We start from the raw sequence: 23013 nt of genomic DNA on the forward strand, positions 1-23013 counted from the left end.
GAATCTGAGTAGCGGAAAGCAATTTGTATTCAGAGCAACACAGGGAAGTTTGGTCTTGTGCCCATTGCAGAGGAGGTCCAGCCCCTCCTGGTGGGAGACAGAGATAGGAAGTGTTTTCCATGAGCTGCAGCAGAGACGACATGACAGGAGAAAAGGCAGGAGCGTGGGAGGCTGAGCTAGGGTGTTTCAGAGAGGTTTTTGGCAGGTAGCTGTGGGTAAGTGGTGATTTGTGAGCCATGACGTGGGTCAATGGGAGCTGGGGGCCTGAAGTGGTCAGACTACAAGAAGGGTACACTGAGCATGTCCTGGGAGAGTGAGGGTGAAGAAAATGTGAAAAGGTGGGATGTTAAGTGGCACAAGTCATGTTTAGGCATGGCCTCCAAATCCCAAACCCAGGACAGCCTTCCACAACTCAGTGACTGGAAAACTGAATGCAACTAATGCGTTAAGTGGAACCTGGATATTAATTCACAGAGATATACACAGCAAAAAAGTTAACTAAAATTAAGAGTTTGATATCAGAATATATGAGAATAACAGACAAAAGTGCTTATTTTGTCACCCTTTCAAATTTCAACACAAATACAATTTTTGCTGGAGACAAACTGCTGTAGAATGATTTTAACGAGCTGTATCGGGTTGACAGCTTTACAATGTCTATTCTCAAATGACCTCAGTCATCAGAGATGCCACCTGTAGTACAGAAATTTATAAGCTTTTCACAATAAAACCAGAACAATCTCCCTGACTTGAAAGTACTATTGTTACAGAAGACTATCACAAAGAACACAAAAGCAGGTGAAAAAATCGTGCTTTACCTGTCCATACTTTGCAGCTAAATGTAGGGGTGTCCAGTACTGATTATCCACTATGTTGAGATCAGCCCCATGATCCAGTATCAGAGATGCAACATCCTTGTATCCATTAGCACAGGCCACGTGCAGCTGCAATACAAAAGGATCTCAACAGTCCAAAGAACTCAGAAAATCCCCGTGACATACTACTGCCAATCTTGGCTGCCCCACAGACCGAACTGGCTGAATCTCCCAACGACAGATACAAGACGTTGGAACTAGATGATCTTTAAGGTCCCTTCCAACCCTAACCATTCTATGATTCTATAAGACACACGTGTGATAACAATAGATGAGAAAACCCCTGTGGAATCTTTTCTAACATTTATAAACAAAACCCACTAAAATTAAGAACATTATCCTACAGAGAACTACTTAAACACAATCTAGTGTCATACGATTTCATGCTATTTCAGGCAAACATCCTTTCAAACACATTCACAAACTTTATGAACCCAGGTAGGTTCACATATTTCAGCAGAACCTGGCCTAGACCTAATTTTCTTTTGTGACAGTTCAAATATCCCAGATGTAAGCTGACACTACTTTACTCCAAAATGAATTCACTGACACGTAAACAAACCAAGCACACTGAGTTTGCAGCACAACATCAGTCACAAAAAATACTTCCACGATTTTGAACCAAGGAGATGTTATTTCTTCCACTTGCCCTGCTTCACTAGATCCTTAACTGTGTGTCGAGGCAGAGTTCACAGGACCAGACTGATCCACGTTAGTTTAGCGGTTTTCAGTTTCTCGTCATTCTCTGCTACGATTTCAAATATTCCCATTACTTCTGGGAGCAAAGGGGACAAAGTCTGTGTTTGGAAATTGGCACAATGCGATTGTGCATCCCCAGTTAGGAGGAGTCAGTTCTCACGATGGTCAGTAAGAACAGGCTGAGCAAGATTGCAGGAATGAAGACCTGAGACCACGGGTGGCAACCTGTATCCCTAAATAATGCCGCCCAAGTACACAATTTTTTCCTTGAACCAATCAGTGCAAGTGACATTTTTTATGAGGATTGAAATTAATGGCTAATAGCAAGAAAAAGGTCTTGCAATAAACCTGTTACTAGATCTGTGTATTTACAAACTCACTTTAAGCATAGGAGAGACCAAAAACAGAGTGCAGGATATTATTTGCCTTATTTGCTGTTTCTGGTGCAGCTGCACCTGCAGAGTATGCATAAACTTTTCTCTATGAACATCCTTGATGCAGAGGGATGAACACATTACAGCTTGTTAAAAACCTTCCCCTGGAAAGGAGGCAAAATACCCTGCCCTGGGGGCAGAACACCAATTCTGTACACTATTGTACACTGATTTCAAGCGTACAAAACCTCAAAAACATAATTTGACACATCTTCAGCTTTTCTTCTGTTTTAACAGAAGAAGTTATTTTCTATTCAGAGATCAATTTGACAAGTGCTATTTTAAAGTAGTTTAAAAGCTCACAGGACAAAGGAAATATTTTATGACTGTAATCTTTCCAAGAAAGAAATATTACAGGAGAATTTAGCAGGAAAATTAATTTTGCCATATATAATCCTGTGTCTGTACTGCATGTCAACATATGTATGTGCTAGTTGGAACTAGATGATCTTTAAGGTCCCTTCCATCCCAAACCATTCCATGACTCTTTGAGCCCATAAGAACGGGTGCATCTCTACATTCATGGCATCAGTGTTTTGTTTGATGCGTCTTAACTTACACATGAGCTTAGATATATTCTATCAAGGGAAAACAAACCTCATTTGCTACTTACAACTGAGGTATTTGTTGTTTTCTCTGTACAAATAGATGCAGAGCAACACAAAAGTATTCCCAGAACCCTTTGATAAACAGACGCAGCTATCACAGACTGGCTGACTCCACACCCATGAATAGAGACAGAGCAGTTCAACAAATTCCCACTGGTTTGTCAGACAAACCTTTCACATAATAGAAACCTCAAAGAAAAGCAAAATTATCCACTCTGTAGCTCCTTGTTGCAAGACCATGGAAGAAGTTCAAAAAGTCAAAGTTCAACATAAAAACTGTTCATGCAAAAAAGTCCTCTTTGTCCACATCCCACCAAGAAAATAACTCAGAACAAACCGTCCCCAATGCTTTTCTACGAGTATCAGCGGTACCGTTAAACACATTTCAGACCTGCTTTTCAACAATTCCACCCAACCACAGAAAAGGTTTTTGAGTTAGGTAAGTTCATAACTCAATTTAACTAAGCCAATTCAGACTATAGTAGCAGTAAGAGCAAAGTACAGTAGAAACAACTTTGTATTTTACCGTGATTTGGCAGCTTAACTTAAATGTACCAGAAAACTGGAAGTTAAATTAATGTTTTTATGAATTAAACTAGAAGTTGAGTTGTTTCTTCCCACCCCTCCCCAGATGTTGTGGATGCCCCATCCCTGGAAGTGTTCCAGGCCAGGCTGGATGAGGCTTTGAGCAACCTGGTCTAGTGCAAGGTGTCCCTGCCCATGGCAGGGGGTTGGAACTGGATGATCTTTTAAGGTGCCTTCCAACCCGAACCATTCTATGATTCTATGATACCCTCCTGTTTTCAGCTACAGCTAACTGCCTTGGGGTGGCCACCCCAGAAGTCATAACTTTCTGTGTAGACAGAGCCAGTGGCTGGATTCAATGACTCTAGACATGAGGCTGCTCACTTTTTCAGTTATAGTTTAAACACTCCACAGCTATTAAAACATGGAATTAAATACTAATGATTCAGTCTATTAATTCAGTATTACATAATGTAATTCAACATAAATGCTGTAAAAAAAACCCCAATAATGAAGTTCAGCAATACATGCCTTTTTAATTATTTTAGTAGAGGATTTGCAGAAAAACACAAAAGAATTTTTAAGTTATTCAGTATCTTAATGCTGATGATGATCATGTACTGATAGATAATGACGGTGGAGATTTTGTATGCAAATCAAACGTTCCACAGACATGCTAATTAGGGAAAAATACATTAATTTTTAAATTATTTTATTACATCAATTTTTAAATTATTTGAGAGCTGAAGAATTAGTGATTCTGAAAAAAACGAAGGGAAATAAGATCTATCAGGAAAAAAAAAAAAAAGTATAATGAGACCCAGGGAGTACAAATACCATGCAAATTTTGGAGAAGGAACACTTAATCCACTCATATGGTGGACGCTTCCTTACACTGAATGAAGGTGGGATAGCTTCAAGAAACAGTGGTTTAACCTGGTTCAGCTAGTAGATATGAGCCTAAAACAGGAATCCCTGAGTGAATTTTTAGGCCCTCTCTTACACAGACTGTCAGAGACCATAAGTTCTGCTGCAGTTATAAACTACAGTGCCGGTATTTTTTTTTTTTTTGTTATTAATTTCTGTGTTGCATATTCAGTGGCTAACAGTTGGAAAGCTATCATTAGCCACAGATGTTGCACTAGCCTATTTTAAAATCTGTACTATGAATGGCATTGACATATAACTTCTTTCAAAAGGCCAGATGAGAACAAAATCTTGCATTCCCTCATTTCTCCTCTTAAAAGAAATGCCTTGCAAACATGCTCACCAGCACACAGTTGCAGCACATGCATATTCACAGGGTGATGATGACATATTCCCACTCACCAGGGTAACCCCTTCATCATTCTTCTGATTCACGTTTCCTCCGCTTGATATGAGCTGTCGAACATCTGTAAGCATTGTCATAGGTCTCTGTATCTTCATCTGGCGCAGTGAATTCAGCTCTACACCTGGAAAGAACAAAAGGCTGAAAACTTCTGCTATTTCATTCACCAATAAAGAAGAGAGACGATTTTTTTTCCTAGGTTTGTAAAAGCTTAATCATCATTCAATTAGACTTCAGTGTATAGTAGTAGAACATGTTTGCTTATATTTACCAACAAGTTTACTCCTATCTTTATCAGTCACTACATGGATGATGTAACGTCAGTCAGCAATATCAAAAAAATGGGCCTGATCCCCTACTGACTGGCAAGGGCAGTTTTAGGCAAAGCAGCTGTAGTATCACTAAATCTGCTGGGATTGTGAAAATAGCTGTCAGTGGGAAAAGAATTAAACACTCTAAGGAAGCCAATGAAGCCTTTGGGTCCTATTTAATGAAAATTATTTTTGGCTGCATACTTTAAACCTTGCGTATACATCACACTGCCCAGACCCGTCCCTCGAATCTGTCGGCTCAACTAAGTTAAGCAAATTACAGCTCAACACATTTTTATCTGCCTGGGTTATTTTTAACCAGGATCAGTTCTCCAGCTGAGCCTAGATCATTGCAAGACACCATAAACCAAGAGAAAATGTGGTATGGAGGCAGAACAAATGGGAGGAGATGAAAGGAATGAAGGGCACAGGATTGCTTGGGTCAGCATTGTAACTGAAAAAAACCAGTTGTCAAAGGATAGCTTAAAAAGGAAGATAAGCAAGAGAGTCTATAACCAAAAGACAGCATGGCCTCCAGTCTGAAGGGATTTAAAATTAGAAACAGAGGGTACAGCAAAATTGCTAAGTGGTTACACTAGCAACTGGCTGTGGCTTGACTGGAGTATCTAACCAAAATTCAGGGCTTGATGCTTCTGCTCTTAGCTTTGTGCGGTCACTTACAATCATACATACAATTTGAGTATAAAAATCCTTCCTGTCTGCCCCTGCCATGACATAACAAAAAACATGTGATTAAATAATTTCTTACTTCTCTACCACATTTCTCAGAGAGCTGAAAAGTGGCAAATGATAAATTAATTAATATGATTTAACTTAAATATTTTTGTTTGAACAAGTAATTTTATGTTCTATCTGCAACAATTCTTGCAGGTTTTGCATTACTACAACAATGGAAACGTGTTTCAGAGTAAATGCGTATGTTAAGTCTCTTAGTTTTAATCTACCCTGGAACTCATATAAATGGGTGTAACATATGTAGTTAGCAAAGAATTCCATTAATTTCCTTTCCCTGACACGCTACTCTGCACACTGCTTTATGTTCTGAATTTTAATTGCCCACTGCAATTCTAAGAGTTTCAGCTCTGAGGTGGGCTGTTCCAACTGTGAACAATGTCTTGCTGCCCACATTTACTTCTTGTATTTTCACACCTGTCACCTAAATGATACTAAATTACACCAAATATAAAGCAGAAATATAAACATAACCTGGAGAAAATGTAGGTTTTTTCTATCTGGACTAAAACCTGTGTTCTTTCACATAAATGCAGTCCCGACCAAGACATACATATATATATATGTTTGTGTGTGATATTGATAGCTTACATCAGATTACCACCCAAAAGCAGAATGTGCTGACACCCTATTGCCTGACAGTTGCTAGACTGGAAGACAACGTGGATTTCATATGATGTTCTGAGTATCTCCTAACAAGCAATGTATGCTTTTTGACAGGACTGAAATTTTACACCTGCATCACATTGCAGAGGAACGACTTAAAACTACCTGATGACATTTACAGATTACTGATGCCACATGGCATCAATTAAATCTCTTTTCTTTCTGTTTCTGCCTATTTCCTGCTTTTTTGCAACAGTAAATTGATACTTGAACACCCTCTTGCCAGTGAAAGAACTCTCTGAAATGCGTAAGTTTAAATTTCCAAAACACTATGTAATGTGAGGGGCTATGTAAGCCCAGAATTAGTTATCATTTGCAGCACTGACTTCACTTTTTAAACACTTTACATAGACAAACTGAGCAGCTGAAACAAAACTTGACTGGTCATAATAAAGCTCTTTCTAATGTTGACAGGTAAGAAAGATTAAGGCTGAAAAATACATTTATCATTTTATCCCTGATGAAGAAGGCCATTGTAAAGTACTACTGACAGAATTTATGTCAACTTTTTTCTTCCTCTTGTTGTCTCCAGTAAAAAATTAGAATAAGTTTTGTTTTTCAAGGAGAGGCGCAAGATGTGGAAATCAAAGTACTACCTCCTTTGTGTGTGGATAATACCCCAAACACTCAAAAATGGAAACTAAGTTCACAATCCACAAATTAGAAATACCAGTTTCTGACTTTCTCTAGGAAGAAGAAAAAAAAAAATGAAACACAGTTATTATCAGGTTGTCTGGCTCACCATGTTTCATCTAAATTATAGTAACAGCTACAGGTTGAGGGCAGAGGCGAGCTAAGTCCACTGAGCAATTCACTACTGCCTTACTCTCAGCATGGTCAGTGAATGAATTTATCAGTATATTCTTATACTAACAGTAAAATATTGATCCTTAAACCTTTTAAATTTCATTTTATAGAACCTTGGTGTATCCTGTATGGGCCCTCAAAAAACCTGACTGTTGAAAGATGACCTTGGCTTGTGCTGAAGGAGGAATCAGGGCTAGAGTTCAGCCACATCACTTGCTATATATGTTCTATCACGAATGTAATTATACCCATCAGCTCAGAGAAAATGCATGAACAATGCTACGTAGCTACAAAAGGCCTATGTAAATCTAAAGATGGCTTTACTGGTTTCAAACGAATAGTTGTATAAAGGAATGGTACACATTTCATTAAACAAATAGCAGACCAGCAAGTGAGACACCGCGGCGATATGTTCTACAGGCTTCATTTTTAAACGTCCACAAGAGTTTTGAAAATGCTACAGAAACAACAAGGATTCCTTTCCTCTGCCTTTATAGAAAACAGAATGAAAACATGAAAAAAAAAATCTAAATTGCAATCTTAGAACCGCAGAGTTCTGAATTCCAATAGGGAACTGTTAACTGAGAGGCAGCTTTACCAAGCATGCACACGGATGGCTCTGAGGCTCAAACAAGGAGACCTGGCCTTCCCTTAATCAAGTTTGTAATTCTGGGGAGTCTGCTCTCCCTCCTCAGAGTGATACTTTTCATGAGTTCAGATGGAACAACAGAATGTTACTCATACAGTAAGTTACTCTTGCTGCCTGAATCAAAGAATGACCTTCACGATGATTTGTCAAAGGGGAAATGTGGTTTAGAGATTCATCTGAAATGGGACGACAGCCAGCAAGAATAAATAGAGGAAGAAAACCAAATTGGCATATACTATGGGAACGGATTCACATTTTAAAAAATGGAAAGGCAAAAAGAAAGGCACAGGATGGAAAATACACTCCAAATACCCTGTAAAAAATCAGAACAAGGCCTACACGCCCACAAATTCTGCAGGAGATGAGATGGAGAAGGAAGAGTTGAAACAGTAGTGACTCTGCAGGGCACAGCATTCGGTGGTATCATCCTGCCTGATGACAGGCAGGAGCATAACCTAAAAGCTACAAAACATGTTAGCTCTCACTGCTTAAGAAAAACACCTGACAAGGCCATTTCATGTGCTTTGCCTGTCTCACCATCTGTGGCAGGTGGTTACAGAACTGACAAGCTAAAGGAATGTAAAAAACTCAGCTCAAAAGAGGGTAAGTAACTTTCAAGAAGTGGCAGTGATGAAGAAATACATTGCTATTAAAAATACTTTCCTCAGAAATGTCCAGTAGTAAGAAGTCCCTCCATCTGCAAGGGGAACACCCACCCCTGTGACCAGTACACAGCAAACTCTCACGGACCTTTTGGGAAATACCCATGACACACACCCAGCATCTGTGACTTGCACATCTCATACACCAACAGGCTTAACAGTCTTCAGGAGACATGAACATCTCCTCTTGAAAAAACGATGTGTTTTAATGTACATTTAAAAAATTTCAGCAGCTTTGAGAAGCCAATATCTCATCTCCTCTTATTTACATCTTCTCCCACCTTGTCTATACCTGCCCTTCCTGCACAGAGCTCTAAATGCAGCAAGTCTCTTTTCACCCCAAGTGCAGTGACCCTGCCTCTTCTACAGTTCTGGGGACACCATGGTTTATTGCTTCTGTTTTTCTCCTGGGCAGCGTAGTATAGGATAGGCATGTTCACAAACAATCAGTAAGAAAAAAGAAGTCATGGTGTCACTCTTGAAATACTTGGTTTCATCCACGAAAATATTCAGGTGTAGCTGTTACTTTATCCAGCTTTATTTGCTTAAAGTTTCAGAAGGACTTTTCTGGCTGCTTACTATGTAGAGAGCATTATCTGTGTTTAATTACACTGTTCAGCAGCTCTTGGGCATATCGCCCGGCATTATACCCATCTGATTTTCAGAGGTCAGCCTATGAACAGATACATTTCAGCCACATTTATTACTTGAGAAAGGAAGCCACTATTTTCAGTATCTGCAACAGAATGTACACTTGCAAAACTACGGAGGCCTGTAGCTCTCATTCACTGCAGAGGTACCGACCGATTGTCACTGGTGGGTTTCACCTCTTTGCCTCTGAAGATATTATTACGTATACTCAGTGAAGGATGTTCATTTCCTTCTAGTCTGAAAATGCTATCAGAACTGAAATTCCCACCTCCAACTCATGAAGACATCAGAGTTGCAGTTCTCCCACCTGAGTGAAAAATGCTTTTTTTCCCCTCTCCTTCCTATAACAAGGATGTTGATAACCCTTCCAGATAAAGTCAGTTAAATGAACTCTGTCTCAACTTGCACGAAAACAAAAATAATTTTTACAATTGATTTTAGCAGATTGGCACAATCTCAAGGCTCAAAACTAAAGCATTCATCTGTGGCTATGTCTTGCATGTTTATTATTTTATTTGTAATATTATAACAGGAACACAGAAGCCAAACAAGTGCATCGCTGTCTCTGGTTACTTGTGGTAAGTATCATGTCTGAAATGAGCTCATCACATACAGTATTTCTATAGCCAGGATTTCTCTGCAAGTTCCTAATATGTTAAGGCTGGATGCTTTATGACAGAGCAGTAAAAGCACAGGCTACTCAATGTGTGCCAGGGAACCACGAGCTGAGGGTGAACACAGCGTAGGCAGGGCAGTATCCTAGCTGACCAGGGCACAAGCCTCACGGTACCCAAACAGGAAAATCGAGCGGGACTGGAGATGGGAATCAGGGCCAACTGACAGTCCTGTGATTGCCAGAAGAGCCTATAGCAACAACAAGGTGAAGCAAAGTCAGTGGGTCAGGGTCAGCAAAGTTCATGGCTGGACATAGGAATACCTCAGGCAAGGACCTGAACCTAAATGTGGCTCCTAAGCCAAAGGATTATGACAGAGCTTCTCCCAGCTCTGCTGCCAACTTAGCGCTTTTTTCAGCTGACTGCTCCCAAGTTACAGGGCCACACCATATCAGAACTCGCTTGGAGCACGCACTGGTTTTGGCTGGGATAGAGTTAACTTCACAGTAGCTACTATGGGGCTGTATTTTGGATTTGTGCTGAAATAACACTTACTCTTCCCATTCTCTCCCCCATCCCAACATGGAGGGAAGTGAGTGAGAGGCTGTGCAGGGCTTAGTTGCTGGTTGGGGTTAAACCACATCAGAGCACAGGCAGCCAAGCCCCGGTGAGTGAGGGGACAGGTCACAGGGCCCGTGGGTGCACTCCGGGCACTGACAATTTTTTCTAACTTGCTAAAGGTTGTAGCTTTAGGAATTCTATAAAAAATTATAATTTATTTCTGACAGTAACAGCATTCAATTATTCATATGTAAGTTGTTTGAAAAGATACTAAAAGGGCATCCCCAGTTTTTTTATGTTCTTCACAGGCTTTATTCAGATCTTTGCAAAGTCTGTTACTTAAGGAGATGCCTGTTTTTCTTCTAGCATCAGTTACAAAGCAGATCATAAACTACTGGCTAAGACTTGTGCCAAAATCCTGCACAGTGAGTTTAAAGGTTTCCCCTTTGATATAAACATATGGGTAACAAAATCTTTCCAGATGTTGGACTTCTTTCTTCAGTTCATTTTTAAATGCCCACACATTCGCATGCTGAAAATACACAAATATTAAGAGAAGTCTAAGACTTCAAAGCCAGTTTTCCAACAGTTAGAAAATATAACAATTAAGGTAGCTTCTTCAAGCTTCTATTAGAAAACATAAAGGCCAAAGGAAGTTGGATGAACATTCCAAGCTGCAATATTTTCAATGTGTCACATTTTCTGTGTGCTTCATTTTAGGACTCGAAGGGACCTACCAAAACATGTAATTTGGCCTCCTGTTCTCACTGGCAACACCATAACCTAACCCCTATCATCAATTAGTCAAGATCCCTGCAGGAAATAAACAGGTTTTTTGTGTGTAAAACCTTACGGTTAGGTGGTTCCCAATAAGCAAGAATCAGGGTGAAGGGGAAAAAAAAAAAAAAAAAATATCTTTGAAGCATCCTGAAGCTGTTTGGTTTTGGTTGCCCATTTCTCTTCCAACCTAATGCAGAAACATTATTAATAGAAAATTTGTAAGCAGAAATCAAGATCACGTCACATATGGCTCTAAAATAGAAAATACACCTGGAAATTTAGTTTTAGCTTAGGTTCAGACCTTTAGCACCGACAGTCTGTATGGGTTGATGTTATAGCCAGTTCTTGTTGGAGTATGTTAGTAACTATTCCTTAATGTCTATGAAAAGCCTTTCATGGTTTAAATATTAAAGTCTAGAGCAGTACTTTTCCGAAATGATACTATATGTATCAATTGCTTTTCTTGAACACACTGAAGAAGCAGTCTGACTTTTTTTTTTTTTTCCCTTGTGGGATTACTAGATCTTTTTAAGGGTTTCTGTAGCACAACCTCAATGCTAGAACATTTTGGTGTGCATATTCTGAACAATTTTTTTAACTTAATAACAATCAAAAGAGATGAAAAATACACATAACTGGGGTTTCCATTTTGATCTTATTCTCATAAAAAGTGCTAGAGTGCCAAGAAACACATGACCAGAGGTACTGTCCAGGTGTTGGCAGTTGTGTGGCTGCTGGGGTGCCTTATATGGAAAGAGGCATGGGGATGTTCCATGTGGACCACAGGCAGTTCTAGTCAACTCCAGCAGACTCTCCTCAGGACACAGCTGAGCCCATCAGCCAAGTGTGGCACTTCTGTGAAAATGTATTTATGGAAGGGCAGAAAACAGTGGACAGAAAGACAAAGAGGGAACGAAAAACAGCTGAGGGAACAAGAAGGAGGGAGAGGAGGTGTTCCAGATGTTGGAGCAGAGATTCCCTGCAGCCCATGGAGGACCCATGGCAAAGCAGATGGACGTTCCTAAAGGAACTGTGTACCTGTGAAAAACCTAAGCTAGAGCAGAGGAAAGGAGTGAAGAGGAAGAAGTGGCAGAGACAGACTGCTAGGTACGGACTGTGCTCCCCACATCCTTGTGCTGCTTGCGGGGTTAGAGGAGTCTGAAAGCAAAGAACTGAAGTCAAGCCTGGGAAAGGGGGTGGAAAGGTGTTGTTTTAATGCCTTTTTTTCCTGTTTTTCACTACCTGAATCTATTCCCATTGGCAATTTTCCTCAAGCTGAGCCTGTTTTGCCTGTGACAGTAACTGGTAAGCCATCTCCTTGTCTTTACATCGACCCAGGAGCTATCTCATCCTACTTCCTCCCTCTGTCCCACTCAGGAGTGGGACTGAGTGGCTTCTGACCCAGACTAACCCACCACAACAGATTTTATGAATAATTTCAAACTACTTCATATTTTAAACCAAAGTATTTTTTTTGATATATCTTCCTATCACATTCTAGTTTACTGTATACTGTCAGTCTCACAATAAAATTTTCCTTAGTCCTTTGCCCACTGGTTTCCTGATTCAGCTTTTCCTGCACATGTTATTTCCTTTATGTTGTTAACTGTTGGCTTCGGGGAAATTCTCTTTATTGTAGTAATTTATGAGTTGACTGTTTCTGGCTAATGTCAAACACCGTCTTCAGTGTAGGATTCTGTACTAACCCTTAGATTCTACTTTATTATACTTTCTGCCCTGCAGCAGTAGAAGAAATGTATTCCTTCTACTTTGCAGCTGAAAAGAAAGGCTTAATCCATTTGCCAGTAAGAAGTTATTAAACCATGCTCTATTTTTGTGAAATCAGCATATTTAAATAATTTAAACTATTAAAAATTACCTAAGTGGACAGGATCTGCACATGATTTTGGCTCTATATGCAGTTTTTTGAGACACCTGAATATTTGGAGAACAAAACAGATCCATTATTCACACAGGTTGGAATACTGTAAAAGATTTCAATTAAGTAGATGAAATCTCTATCACCATCAAAAATCAGTAATCTTTAATATGCTGTTTTGAGTTCATTTATCACACAGAAATTGAATTGTTAAAAATAAAAATAATACTTTGTAGAAAAGCAATAACAATTCTTTTTCTGTATCTGCGTCACCGTAGAAAAGCCATCTATACCTTCAGGCAGATGTTATTTAAATACAGTCAATCTTAAAAACAAAACAAACAAAAAACCCCCAACCTTCAAACATAATTTTTTTCATAATCATCTGCTAGTGCATAAAATGCTCACTATGCAATAGACAAGAAAGACACTGTTTTGCTTAGAATACTTAGACAGCTCTTTAAAAAAAGAAGTAAATATCCCAAGCTACTGTTTTCTCAGATTAAATAACAAGGCAGATGTTCTTGGAGTGCACTGAAAGCTGGAGCCTGAGATCCTGGAGGGCAGAAGAGAACACCCCTGTTGTGGTTTAGCCCAGCTGGCAACTGAGGCCCCCACAGCTGCTCGTTCACTCCTTCCCATGGTGGGATGGAGGAGAGAAGATACCACAAGAGGCCCGTGGGTCGAGACAAGGGCAGGGAGGGATCACTCACCCATTATGCTCATAGGCAAAACGGGCTCGACTTGAGGTAGGAAAGTCATTTTAATGACCAATCAAAATCAGAGTAAGATCAATCAAATCAGAGTAAGATGATGAGAGATAAACCCAGCTCTTAAAAACACCTTTCCCCCCACCCCTTCCTTCTTCCCGAGCTCAGCTTTGTTCCTAATTTCTCTACCTCAGGGAATGGTGGTTGCGGTCAGTCCATCACACGCTGTCTCTGCCACTCCTTCCTCCTCACAGGAAGGGATCCTCACACTCTGCCCCTGCTCCAGCCTGGGGTCCCTCCCATGGGAGAGTGTCCTCCATGAACTGCTCCAACGTGAGTCCTTCCCACGGGCTGCAGTTCTTCACCAACTGCGCCAGCCTAGGTCCCTTCCCTGGGGTGCCATCCCTCAGGAGCAGCCTGCTCCAGCCTGGGTCCCCCCGGGGGTCACAAGTACCGACAGCAAACCTCCTCCAGCCTGAGCTCCTCTCTCCACGGGACCACAGGGCCTGCCAGGAACCTGCTCCAGCCTGGGCTTCTCACCGAGTCACGGTTTCTTCGGGTGCATCCCTCTGCTCCGGCGTGGAGCTCTCCCCAAGCTGCAGGGGGGTCTCTGCTCCCCCGTGACCCTCCATGGCTACAGGGCACAGCCTGCCCTCTCACCACGGGCTGAGGCGAACCTCTGCTCTGGCCATCTCTTCCAGGCGTCTGCCTTACCGCCTCTCTCACATCCTAACCCTTTTTCTTTGTTTTCTCCTCTATATGCCAATCACAGAGGTATGATTGGCTCAGCTGTGGCCAGAGGCGGGTCTGGAGCCTGGGAAGCTTCTCACAGGAGCCGGCCCTGTGGCCCGCTCCCCGCTACCAAAACTTGACCACACAAACCCAACACAACCTCTTTTTTGGAAGCAAATTACACAGTGAACGTGTCACCTATTATCACTTGTGAAATATGGAACCAAGAAAAATCTGTCCCTGATTTGCAGTTTATGTCTCAGTCATCTGATCCACTACACGACTAAATACTAAGAAAGGAAGTAAACAAAAATGTTACGTTCTTCAAAGTATTAAATATTTAGAACAGCCTAGAGGAAAAGGAGGAAACATAAGGATCGTACACTATAACCAGAGTTTCACTGACGCAACTCTACGGTAGAACATTCTGCCCCTATAAACAAAAAGAACACGCTAGCAGTCATTTAAAGTTTGATATTTTTAAAATGCCATTAATACAACAAAAAATTTGCCTTAAAACATAAAGCTGATATTAGTCTAAGTAAAGTTCATGGAAGGTGGACTTTCTCAATGATTCCAATAATCAAACACATTCAGAATAAAACAGGACAAACAGTGAAAAACCCTTTTTACACTCCCTAAATATTTTCATTTACTATTTGGAGGACAACGCTACTGGGGATAAACAGTGAAGGGACAAGAGGCTACAGGTGTAAGTTACAACACAGAAAATTTCCACTGAAAATAAGAAGGAAAAAAAAATGACATGAGGATGGCTCAGCACTGGAATGGGCGCCCAGAGAGATCACAGAATCTCCACCCCACCATGGCCCTGGGTAACCTGAGCTACTCTCAGTTAGCCTTGCCTTGGCAAGATGTTGCAGCAGATGGTCTCCCCATCTTGTTTTTCAAAGTCCTTAAACATCATATCTTTCTTTTAACAGCAAACCAGGAAGACTAGTAACATGTAAAGCCATCGATATCTTGGCACAGAAAAAATTTAACAGTATTTGCTAGTGTTTTCCTAGTGGCTGGTCAAATGAACAACCCGTCTGTTCTCTAGTTACAGTATTTCCTAGAATTCCACTAATGGTAATAGGAATTTAGACACCAAAGTTAGTGTATAGGCACCTACATATAGACCTGTAGATGTAAATATCACAACCTTAAACTGAACTCCATCCTATGTAGCAGACTCCTACGTCTCAGCGAGCCACTCTGGGCTCCCTTCACAGCACCTGGAAAGAAGCATGCAGTTGAGATCATAATTCAGGTGACCCATTACAAATACCTACCTTTGAAACACCTCTTACTCTAAGGAAGGTTTGCTACAGAGTGCCTGCCTGACACTTGGTTTAGACAAATCAACCCCCGGAGCTCAGGAGCACACTAGGCTTCCGAGCGCTCCTAGGACATAATCAAATACCATGCAGTTAAGCTATTTCCACCACTTTCCTAAGTATGAAATTGGATGCTGTATTTTCACTTGTATCCTTCATTAGGGATATCTTAAATTAAGCCTACAGCATACTAGAAATGTTACACAACAAAAAAGATGCTCTTAGTATACAGAGGATATGTACCCCAACTAGTTTTCTCTTAGGTAAATAAAGTCTGCTTAATTGCCTTTGTCAGTCAATAATTCATTTCAGTATACAATGTAACATCAGAGATGTTACCTCAGTATAACAACATCAGAGAAAGCTCATTTCTGTACAGGAAAAGAGAATATTTTAATGAAATGCACAGAATTTCATGTAGACTTCAGTAGTATAATCTCCATGTAACTTCCTGATGAGCTATATTCCATCACAAAGATAAAGTATATATGAAAGATTTCAGGCAGCTGCTAGAGAGTTAACTTTGCTTGGCAATTGTGATGCTCCTGTGACCTAAAAGACCTTTTATAAACAGAACTCAAAGAACCAACTTCAGTAAATAAGTAAAAACATGTCAAAATACAAAAATCATTAAATGCTTCTGAGTATTATTTTCATCTATGGCTCCAGGCCTTCCACAGAGTAAACTAGGTTATCTTCAACAACAAAGAGCAAGTTCACTCACTAAGCTGTGTAGTGCAGTTAAACAGATACAGGAACTACCACAGTGATGAAAACTGTAAGAAATTACGAACACAAGACTTCTAAGAACTTCAATGTCCCCAGTTAACAAAGTTTTCTGTACCATCAAAGCTACTGGTTCCAACCTGACTTTGTTTCATCGAGGTAAATCGACAGCTTCTTGGATTTTTGTTAGTTGAGCTGTGAGGCACTTGTAGCTGGTCTCTGTCGGGGTATGCGTGTGCAGGTGTGCCTGTGGATTACTGCAATGATGAGGACTTCACACAGTCCACAGAGAAACATTTAGTCTGGGCAATTCAAAGTAATTCCTTCTCATTCAGACAGCCTTATTTCCTTCAAGGATTCCCTTCTCCATTACTATCAACCATGGCAGGCAATACAAATACTTCAGAAGATACTAATTAAGTTGTAAAAACGAAGTGGGAAATAAGAGTACGTTGAGCTGCCTATTGTTACAAGAATAGTACCAGATCAAGCAAGTTGAGGGGTGTGTTGTCATTGATCATCCAAAGTCCAGGATTTCACACAGCACTGGAACTAAGGGGTAGGATTGATCTACCCTAACATTCTAAAACTAAGACTGATAAACGACTACGTGTCAACTCAAGTTCTTATCGGTCAGCAGAGAGAAACAGCCCTGGAAGTCAATTCTCCTCACCTAGCCAGGTTAGGAAGAGCTGAAACAATACATATATTTCCTACTTCTCTCTGTGGACCAAAAGAAAAGGTCTAGATGATTAGCTCAGGCTTAGACATCTAAAATTATTAGAGGTAGATCTCACCTCTAATGTGGAAACTTCCCACATTCACAGAACTATTGTTCAATGAGGAATGGTGCCTCTCCTACCTACTAGAAAAGAGGTAACACTGATAAACTTAGAGTCATAAAAATGCACTGTTCTTTGCCAAGAAACTAGCAAATCTTTTTCTTTTCTTCTCACCCCCTCCCCCCCACCTTAAATCTGTTTAATTTTATAGTCAGACAAAAAGAGAGACAAACCAAGGAAACAAGAAATATTTTCTGATAGATCTGCTTTAATAACTGCAAGTAAGCAGACTACATCTTCTTGTATGTTACAGGCTTGTAGTATGCTACAGGTTAAAGGCAACATCAGACAAAGTATTTGGAGCACTTAGACTCCAAATATCAACATTTCACAAGGCAGACAAGTTTTTAAAAGCTGATACCTGTCTTGCCATTAGAAAAATCCAAAATTAGAGTTCATGTGCTGTGAAAATGTTGCCAGGCACCAAGAAAAAAAAAATTATGAGGCTTACCTGTGTAAATATGCTGGATGTGCTATGGACAAACAGTATAGGACCTGACACTACGTGTGATTTCCTTGCCAGTCAAAGTTAACTTCTCTTTTAAGTGTTCATTAACAGGATATAACTTTAATTAGTTTATGTTAAGACAGATTTTTTTATATGGAGGCAATGTTGAAATGACACATTTTTACATTACTAGCTCATTATTTCTACTTACATTCTCCTTAGTATTATGATGAGCCACATACAATGTTAGGCAATATATTATAGTCAAAAGCAAGGCTAGAAATCTCACTTCAGAACTCTTTTCTAACTTTGGAACTAGTGAATAACAAACCCTTTTTTCAAAACATGTCCTGTCATCTATAAATTTTTTAAGCATACCTCTTAATAGAAATCTAGCTGCAGTATTTTCTCAATACAAAACACAATCCATACTAATATTTTTAAGTAAGTGATAAAGTTTCATGTACATTTCCATTCAGATGATTTACAGAGATTTATTTATTTAACAGTCTGTCACCGGCAGAAATATACACTGAGGCTATACATAACTCACACATTAAATGAAACAAAATGGGAAACCTCGTCCTCACACTGTTAGATTAGTTGTTTCAAAAGCTTCTGCATCACTGCAGTTTTTCTGGTTTGAATTCACCTTCTACTATCTCTGTACAAACGGGCAAAAGCAGATATGACAATGACCACTGCCACTAACCTCTGTTAGTTGTTCCAGTCTAAAGGCACTGAAAACTTTTGTGACTCCAGTTCATCTTCCTCCTCTTCATCTCCCAACTAATATAGTTCCTCTGGCTTCAGTGCTGACATACATCAAATCAATGCCCATCCTTTTTGGTTTTATGTCATGGTTAATAAAAACATTCCAGAAGCTGAAGAGCTGACTTACCGTTTTCTTCCAAGTACATCAGAAGGATGCTGCTAGATTCAGTCCCTTCTATGGCATAATCAAGTGCAATGTTTCCATTAACATCTTGCAGCAGCACATTTGCTCCAGCCTACAGAGAAGGATTAAAATAATTTTAGGATTTTATAGTGAAATCTCAAAACACTACCAGGGTTCCCATATGTTCTTATTCAAAATCTTTTCAAAACGTGGGTGCTTAGACAGCAGGCTGGTTATAACCTGAAATAAACCAAAGCAAACCAAAACACACTAAAAAGCAAAGACAAAATAAAGGACTCGTAATGTCAAAAGGGGCTGGCTTTGCTTGGGACGGCTGACACTGTTGCCACCCTGACTGTCCAGCCTGCCGTTACTGCACAGATGTCTGAGCTGCCCATCAGTGAGTTTTGGAAGCACCACCATTTGCAGCACAGCATTTTAAAATAAAGTAAGCTGTCACCAGTCACAGTCTGCCTTAACACACTACACAGCAAACAGCAGTGGTTCAAAAGCTGACTGAGAAGCAGCACAGACACTCACGAAGCAGGATGGATAGACAGCTGGTGGGGGTAACCTTGTCATCTGGCCCAACCTCTTATGGCCCCATCCACCAATCCAACATCAAAGAGAACCATCCCTTGCTAAATAAAACTGCCATTTGTCACCAACTGGAGACAATGAAAGTGAGCTGGATGATTTCAACCATAGTCCCTAAAGGAGCCAACCTGACATTTCTGTAGGTTTCATTCAACATTCAATAAAAAGGACAGGCAACTCAAAGGAGCCATTAGGAGGGTGATGAGTCATGAAATGCTTGAAAAGAAACCACTAGCACAATAAGAAAACTTGCATTTTCTATATTAAATATTGTTAGTGTAAGAATTGCACTATGAAGAGATTTTTTTTTAAATAAGAAAGCTCTCATCTTATTCTTGAAAATATTATAAATGTCTAGTGGACATAAAAGTTTACATTACAGTGAAATGTCATGTATCTTCTTTAAGAGTCCATAACTTCAATTCATTTCAAGTGTTCTCTCTATGGCTTTTAACCGCAATGAATTATGAAATAAGAGTGACCTCTGGTAAATTTAATTGCTTTTCTTACCAGCTTGTGTGATAAAAAGTTTAGCTAATAAAAATGAGGGGTACCAAGGACAGCCTTTCTTAAAACCACAACAGTAGAGGTCAACTGTAATAAGGAATTATTAACAGAAGGTACGACTGCTGCTTTCAGGAGCTTACTCTGTTATTACTGTATCAAAGAAAAACTCACAGGGCTCAGCTCCCGATTCGGAATGAAATATGACATGAAAAACTAACAAATCCACATGGGCTTCATGACATAAACTTAACTTGCTGAAGCTTTACTGCTAGTCAACATGAAGTAGAAGTTCTCAGAGTTCAGAAAAAGAAGCAATTCTGGACAATGCTGCACATTTAAAAGTAGTATCTTGCTCCAAAAGAAATATTTGGTGGGTTTAATAATAAGCATTTTTAATGTGTTGTATCATCCCTGCCTCACAGTTTTGTATCATCTGTGAACTTACTGAGGGTGTGCTCTGTCTCACTGTCCAGGTCATTAATGACGACTTCGACAGTACCAGACCCCCTGTTAACCCATGGGGTACTGAACTGCCTCCAGCTGGACTTCGTGCTGCTGATCACAACCCTCTGGGCCCAGGCACCCCTCACTGCCTACTTACCTAACCCATACTTTGTCTATGAGGATGCCATGGGAGACAGTGTCAAAAGCCTTAGTAAAACAGAGGCAAATGGCATCCACCCCTAACCCACCAAGCTAGCCACCTCACTGGAGAAGGCTGTTCGATGTGTCAGACTTCAGCAAATCTAATTCTAAGAACTGTACCAGATGTTTTTAGAATAGCCACACTGTGATTTGTAATGTCTGTCACTCGCATTAAAACAAGTTTTGCGTTGGGGAATTTCACTTAATGTACTGGCCAACTAACAACTTCTTAATTACTGGTTCTCCTACCGAAAAATAGAGTCAAACAAACACATAAAGAACTACACTTGGACGCCTCTCCAGGCACTGCTCCCCCTACTTCCCTTCTCCAATCCCCTTGCTGCCCTCACGCTATGCCTGCAGAGGGGAGATTTGAGTCAGCACGTTGTGGTTCCTCTTCTTTGGTGTCTCCTTGTTTCATCCTCCACTGCTCTGGCATGGACTCCTTCACTGGCCAGAGTCCGGCCAGAGACCTAACTCCGTTCAAGTCCTCTGCCCGGTCCGTGCTTGGACAGCCCTTTCACTCCAGCCCAGCTCACAGCCCCTGGCTGCCAGCATCATGCAGGCTATGGCCAGTACCAAACTCCAGTGTGGTTTAGAAGGAAGGCCATTCTAGGTATAGAAATGTGGAGAATTCTACTGTATTCCCTTTCCTTAGTGTATTGCACGGTATCATATCCTGCCAAAAAGACACCCGACAGGTTGCTAATATGATGCAAACTGTACACACCAATATTTTGAAGTGCTCGTAGTATGGACATTTCTTCCTGTTCATTCTGATTACACATCTTCTTGTGATATATTGGAAATTACCCACTGTTAAATGTGACAGACTTTTCAGCTGCTCAGGATTTCTTTTATTCCCAGACACCTCTCAGCTAGTTGTAGCCACTCCGGAAAGTTGATTTGCAATCTTATTTTCTAATTATAATGCAAACTTTCCATTTAGCTACTTTTATAAGTAAAGACAAGATGGCAATCCCACAGGTGACAGAAGACATGGCAGAAGCTCAAACTGGTGACAGGTAGGGGTCAGAGAAGAACAAATGAGGTAGGGAGGAAAATGAAGCAGATGAAAAGCATCAGGCTCAAGCAAAAGTACAGACAGAGCATGACAAAGATGTGGAATATGTCACAGGCAGCAAATGTCACATATATTGCACCTTTAGTTCAAACTCAGATAGCAAAAGTTGTGCTAAATAACTTGAGTGCATCCTTACATATATGGCCTTGCAGGCCAGAGAGTAAGAAACCCAAATATGATTGGAGATGCAGATAGAATTCAGATTATCTGAGCATAGTCCTACCTTGTTCTTAGGTTTCTCTTCACAGCTCTTCAAGAAAACATGAGGAATACTCTCCCCAGGCAGCTGATATTACTTTCCAAATTTATATGCATACCTTGTTTATATTCAAAATGCAATTCTGTATTTATTCCATTTCAGTTCAAATGTTTTATTCACCTGCTTGAATTCTGCAGGCAGTGCTCAATGAATATGAAAAGTTACAGGCCTACTCATTCTCAACACATCTTCATTCTCAAGTCATTTCTTAATAAAAAGATAAATGTATTGCAAAACTTTATCCAACATATCCCATAAACACAAAACATATTTTTGAGAAAAATATTTGTCTGCAAGGATAAATTGTTTCTATTTCAGAACACTGAAAAAGGAGTTTTTAAATGTATTTTTAAAAATGTTCCCAAAAACATCTAGTTCAGCACAAAGAAAGCGAAATGCAACTGAGGTGTATGCTCTGCTATGCAGAACAACATCCACATGTAGAGAAGGAATATGAGAGTGAACACTGGTGATCAACAGTAACTAAGTAGGCAGTGCCAGATTTGCACACTACCCCCATATGATCAGAAATCAGAGCCTGCTGCTAAAGATCAAATACCTTTGGCTACTGGAAGAAGAGATTTCCCTTCTGGTTCCAGAAATTATTCAAAAGACTTAATTTATCTTAGGATCACTTTACTGTGCATTTTTTAATCCTGTTTTAATTTCTGCCTGTTTACTTATCTGTAGAATCTCTGATGTGTTTTCATTCAGACAAACTGAGTAGAATAGCTTAATTCCATATGTACGCAAAACTGGTGACCCTAAAGATTAGGTACTGCACCCAGGGGCAATATAGCATGAGGTGGGTTGGAGGTGAACTGTTTCACAGTAACAGTCTATGTGTATATCCCTATTATCTGCCAACATGAAGTAGCTTGAGATGACTTCCCATTCAGTGGAAGAGAAATGCACAACTTCAGATTAACAGCAGAGCACATGACACAATGTACATTCCTACTATAACTTATCCTATGATGACATCTTTGTATAGCTAAACTTCTAGCCAATTTAGCATAGTACAGGGAAGAACAAGACTTTGCATACTAGGATGTGGTAGAAGCTGAACTCTTACTTCCCAAATAATGTTTCAGAAGGTGGGGAAAGAACCAAATAGCTTCTGAAGTCCAAGCACTAATGCAAATTTTGACTTGCAAAAATTTACCAAGAAAAGTAATGTCACATAATCACATGTGAATGGGCTATGAGCGCAGTCAGAGTCCTCTACAGGGTTCTGTTCCTGTACAAGTTACCCCTTGCCACTTGGCCCAAGCATAAAAGCATAAATTCAGTCACAAACTCTTCAGACTATGTTTCTGTAGATATATTCCACTGGATCAAAGTCAAAACTCCCACTGGTAAAGTAAGAGTTGTGTTTAGTCCATATTCTATGTTTGGGAAGCCTAATTAGTAATATTGAT

At 40.1% G+C, this 23013-nt stretch overlaps 1 protein-coding gene across 1 annotated transcript in view; it reads right to left on the minus strand.

The window, feature by feature from the left end:
- The window catches only part of MYO16 (myosin XVI), a 283911-nt gene that overhangs the window by 202384 nt on the left and 58514 nt on the right, over window positions 1-23013 (minus strand). The window contains exons 4-6 of the mRNA XM_010161190.1: window positions 18504-18612; window positions 4471-4595; window positions 819-944 (exon numbers count right to left, since the gene is read on the minus strand). Coding sequence (XP_010159492.1) covers window positions 819-944; window positions 4471-4595; window positions 18504-18612 — 360 coding nt within the window. The remainder of the gene's footprint in view (window positions 1-818; window positions 945-4470; window positions 4596-18503; window positions 18613-23013) is intronic.

Source organism: Eurypyga helias, unplaced genomic scaffold (genome assembly GCF_000690775.1).
Source record: "Eurypyga helias isolate BGI_N326 unplaced genomic scaffold, ASM69077v1 scaffold12351, whole genome shotgun sequence".
NCBI classification, from domain to species: Eukaryota; Metazoa; Chordata; class Aves; order Eurypygiformes; family Eurypygidae; genus Eurypyga; species Eurypyga helias.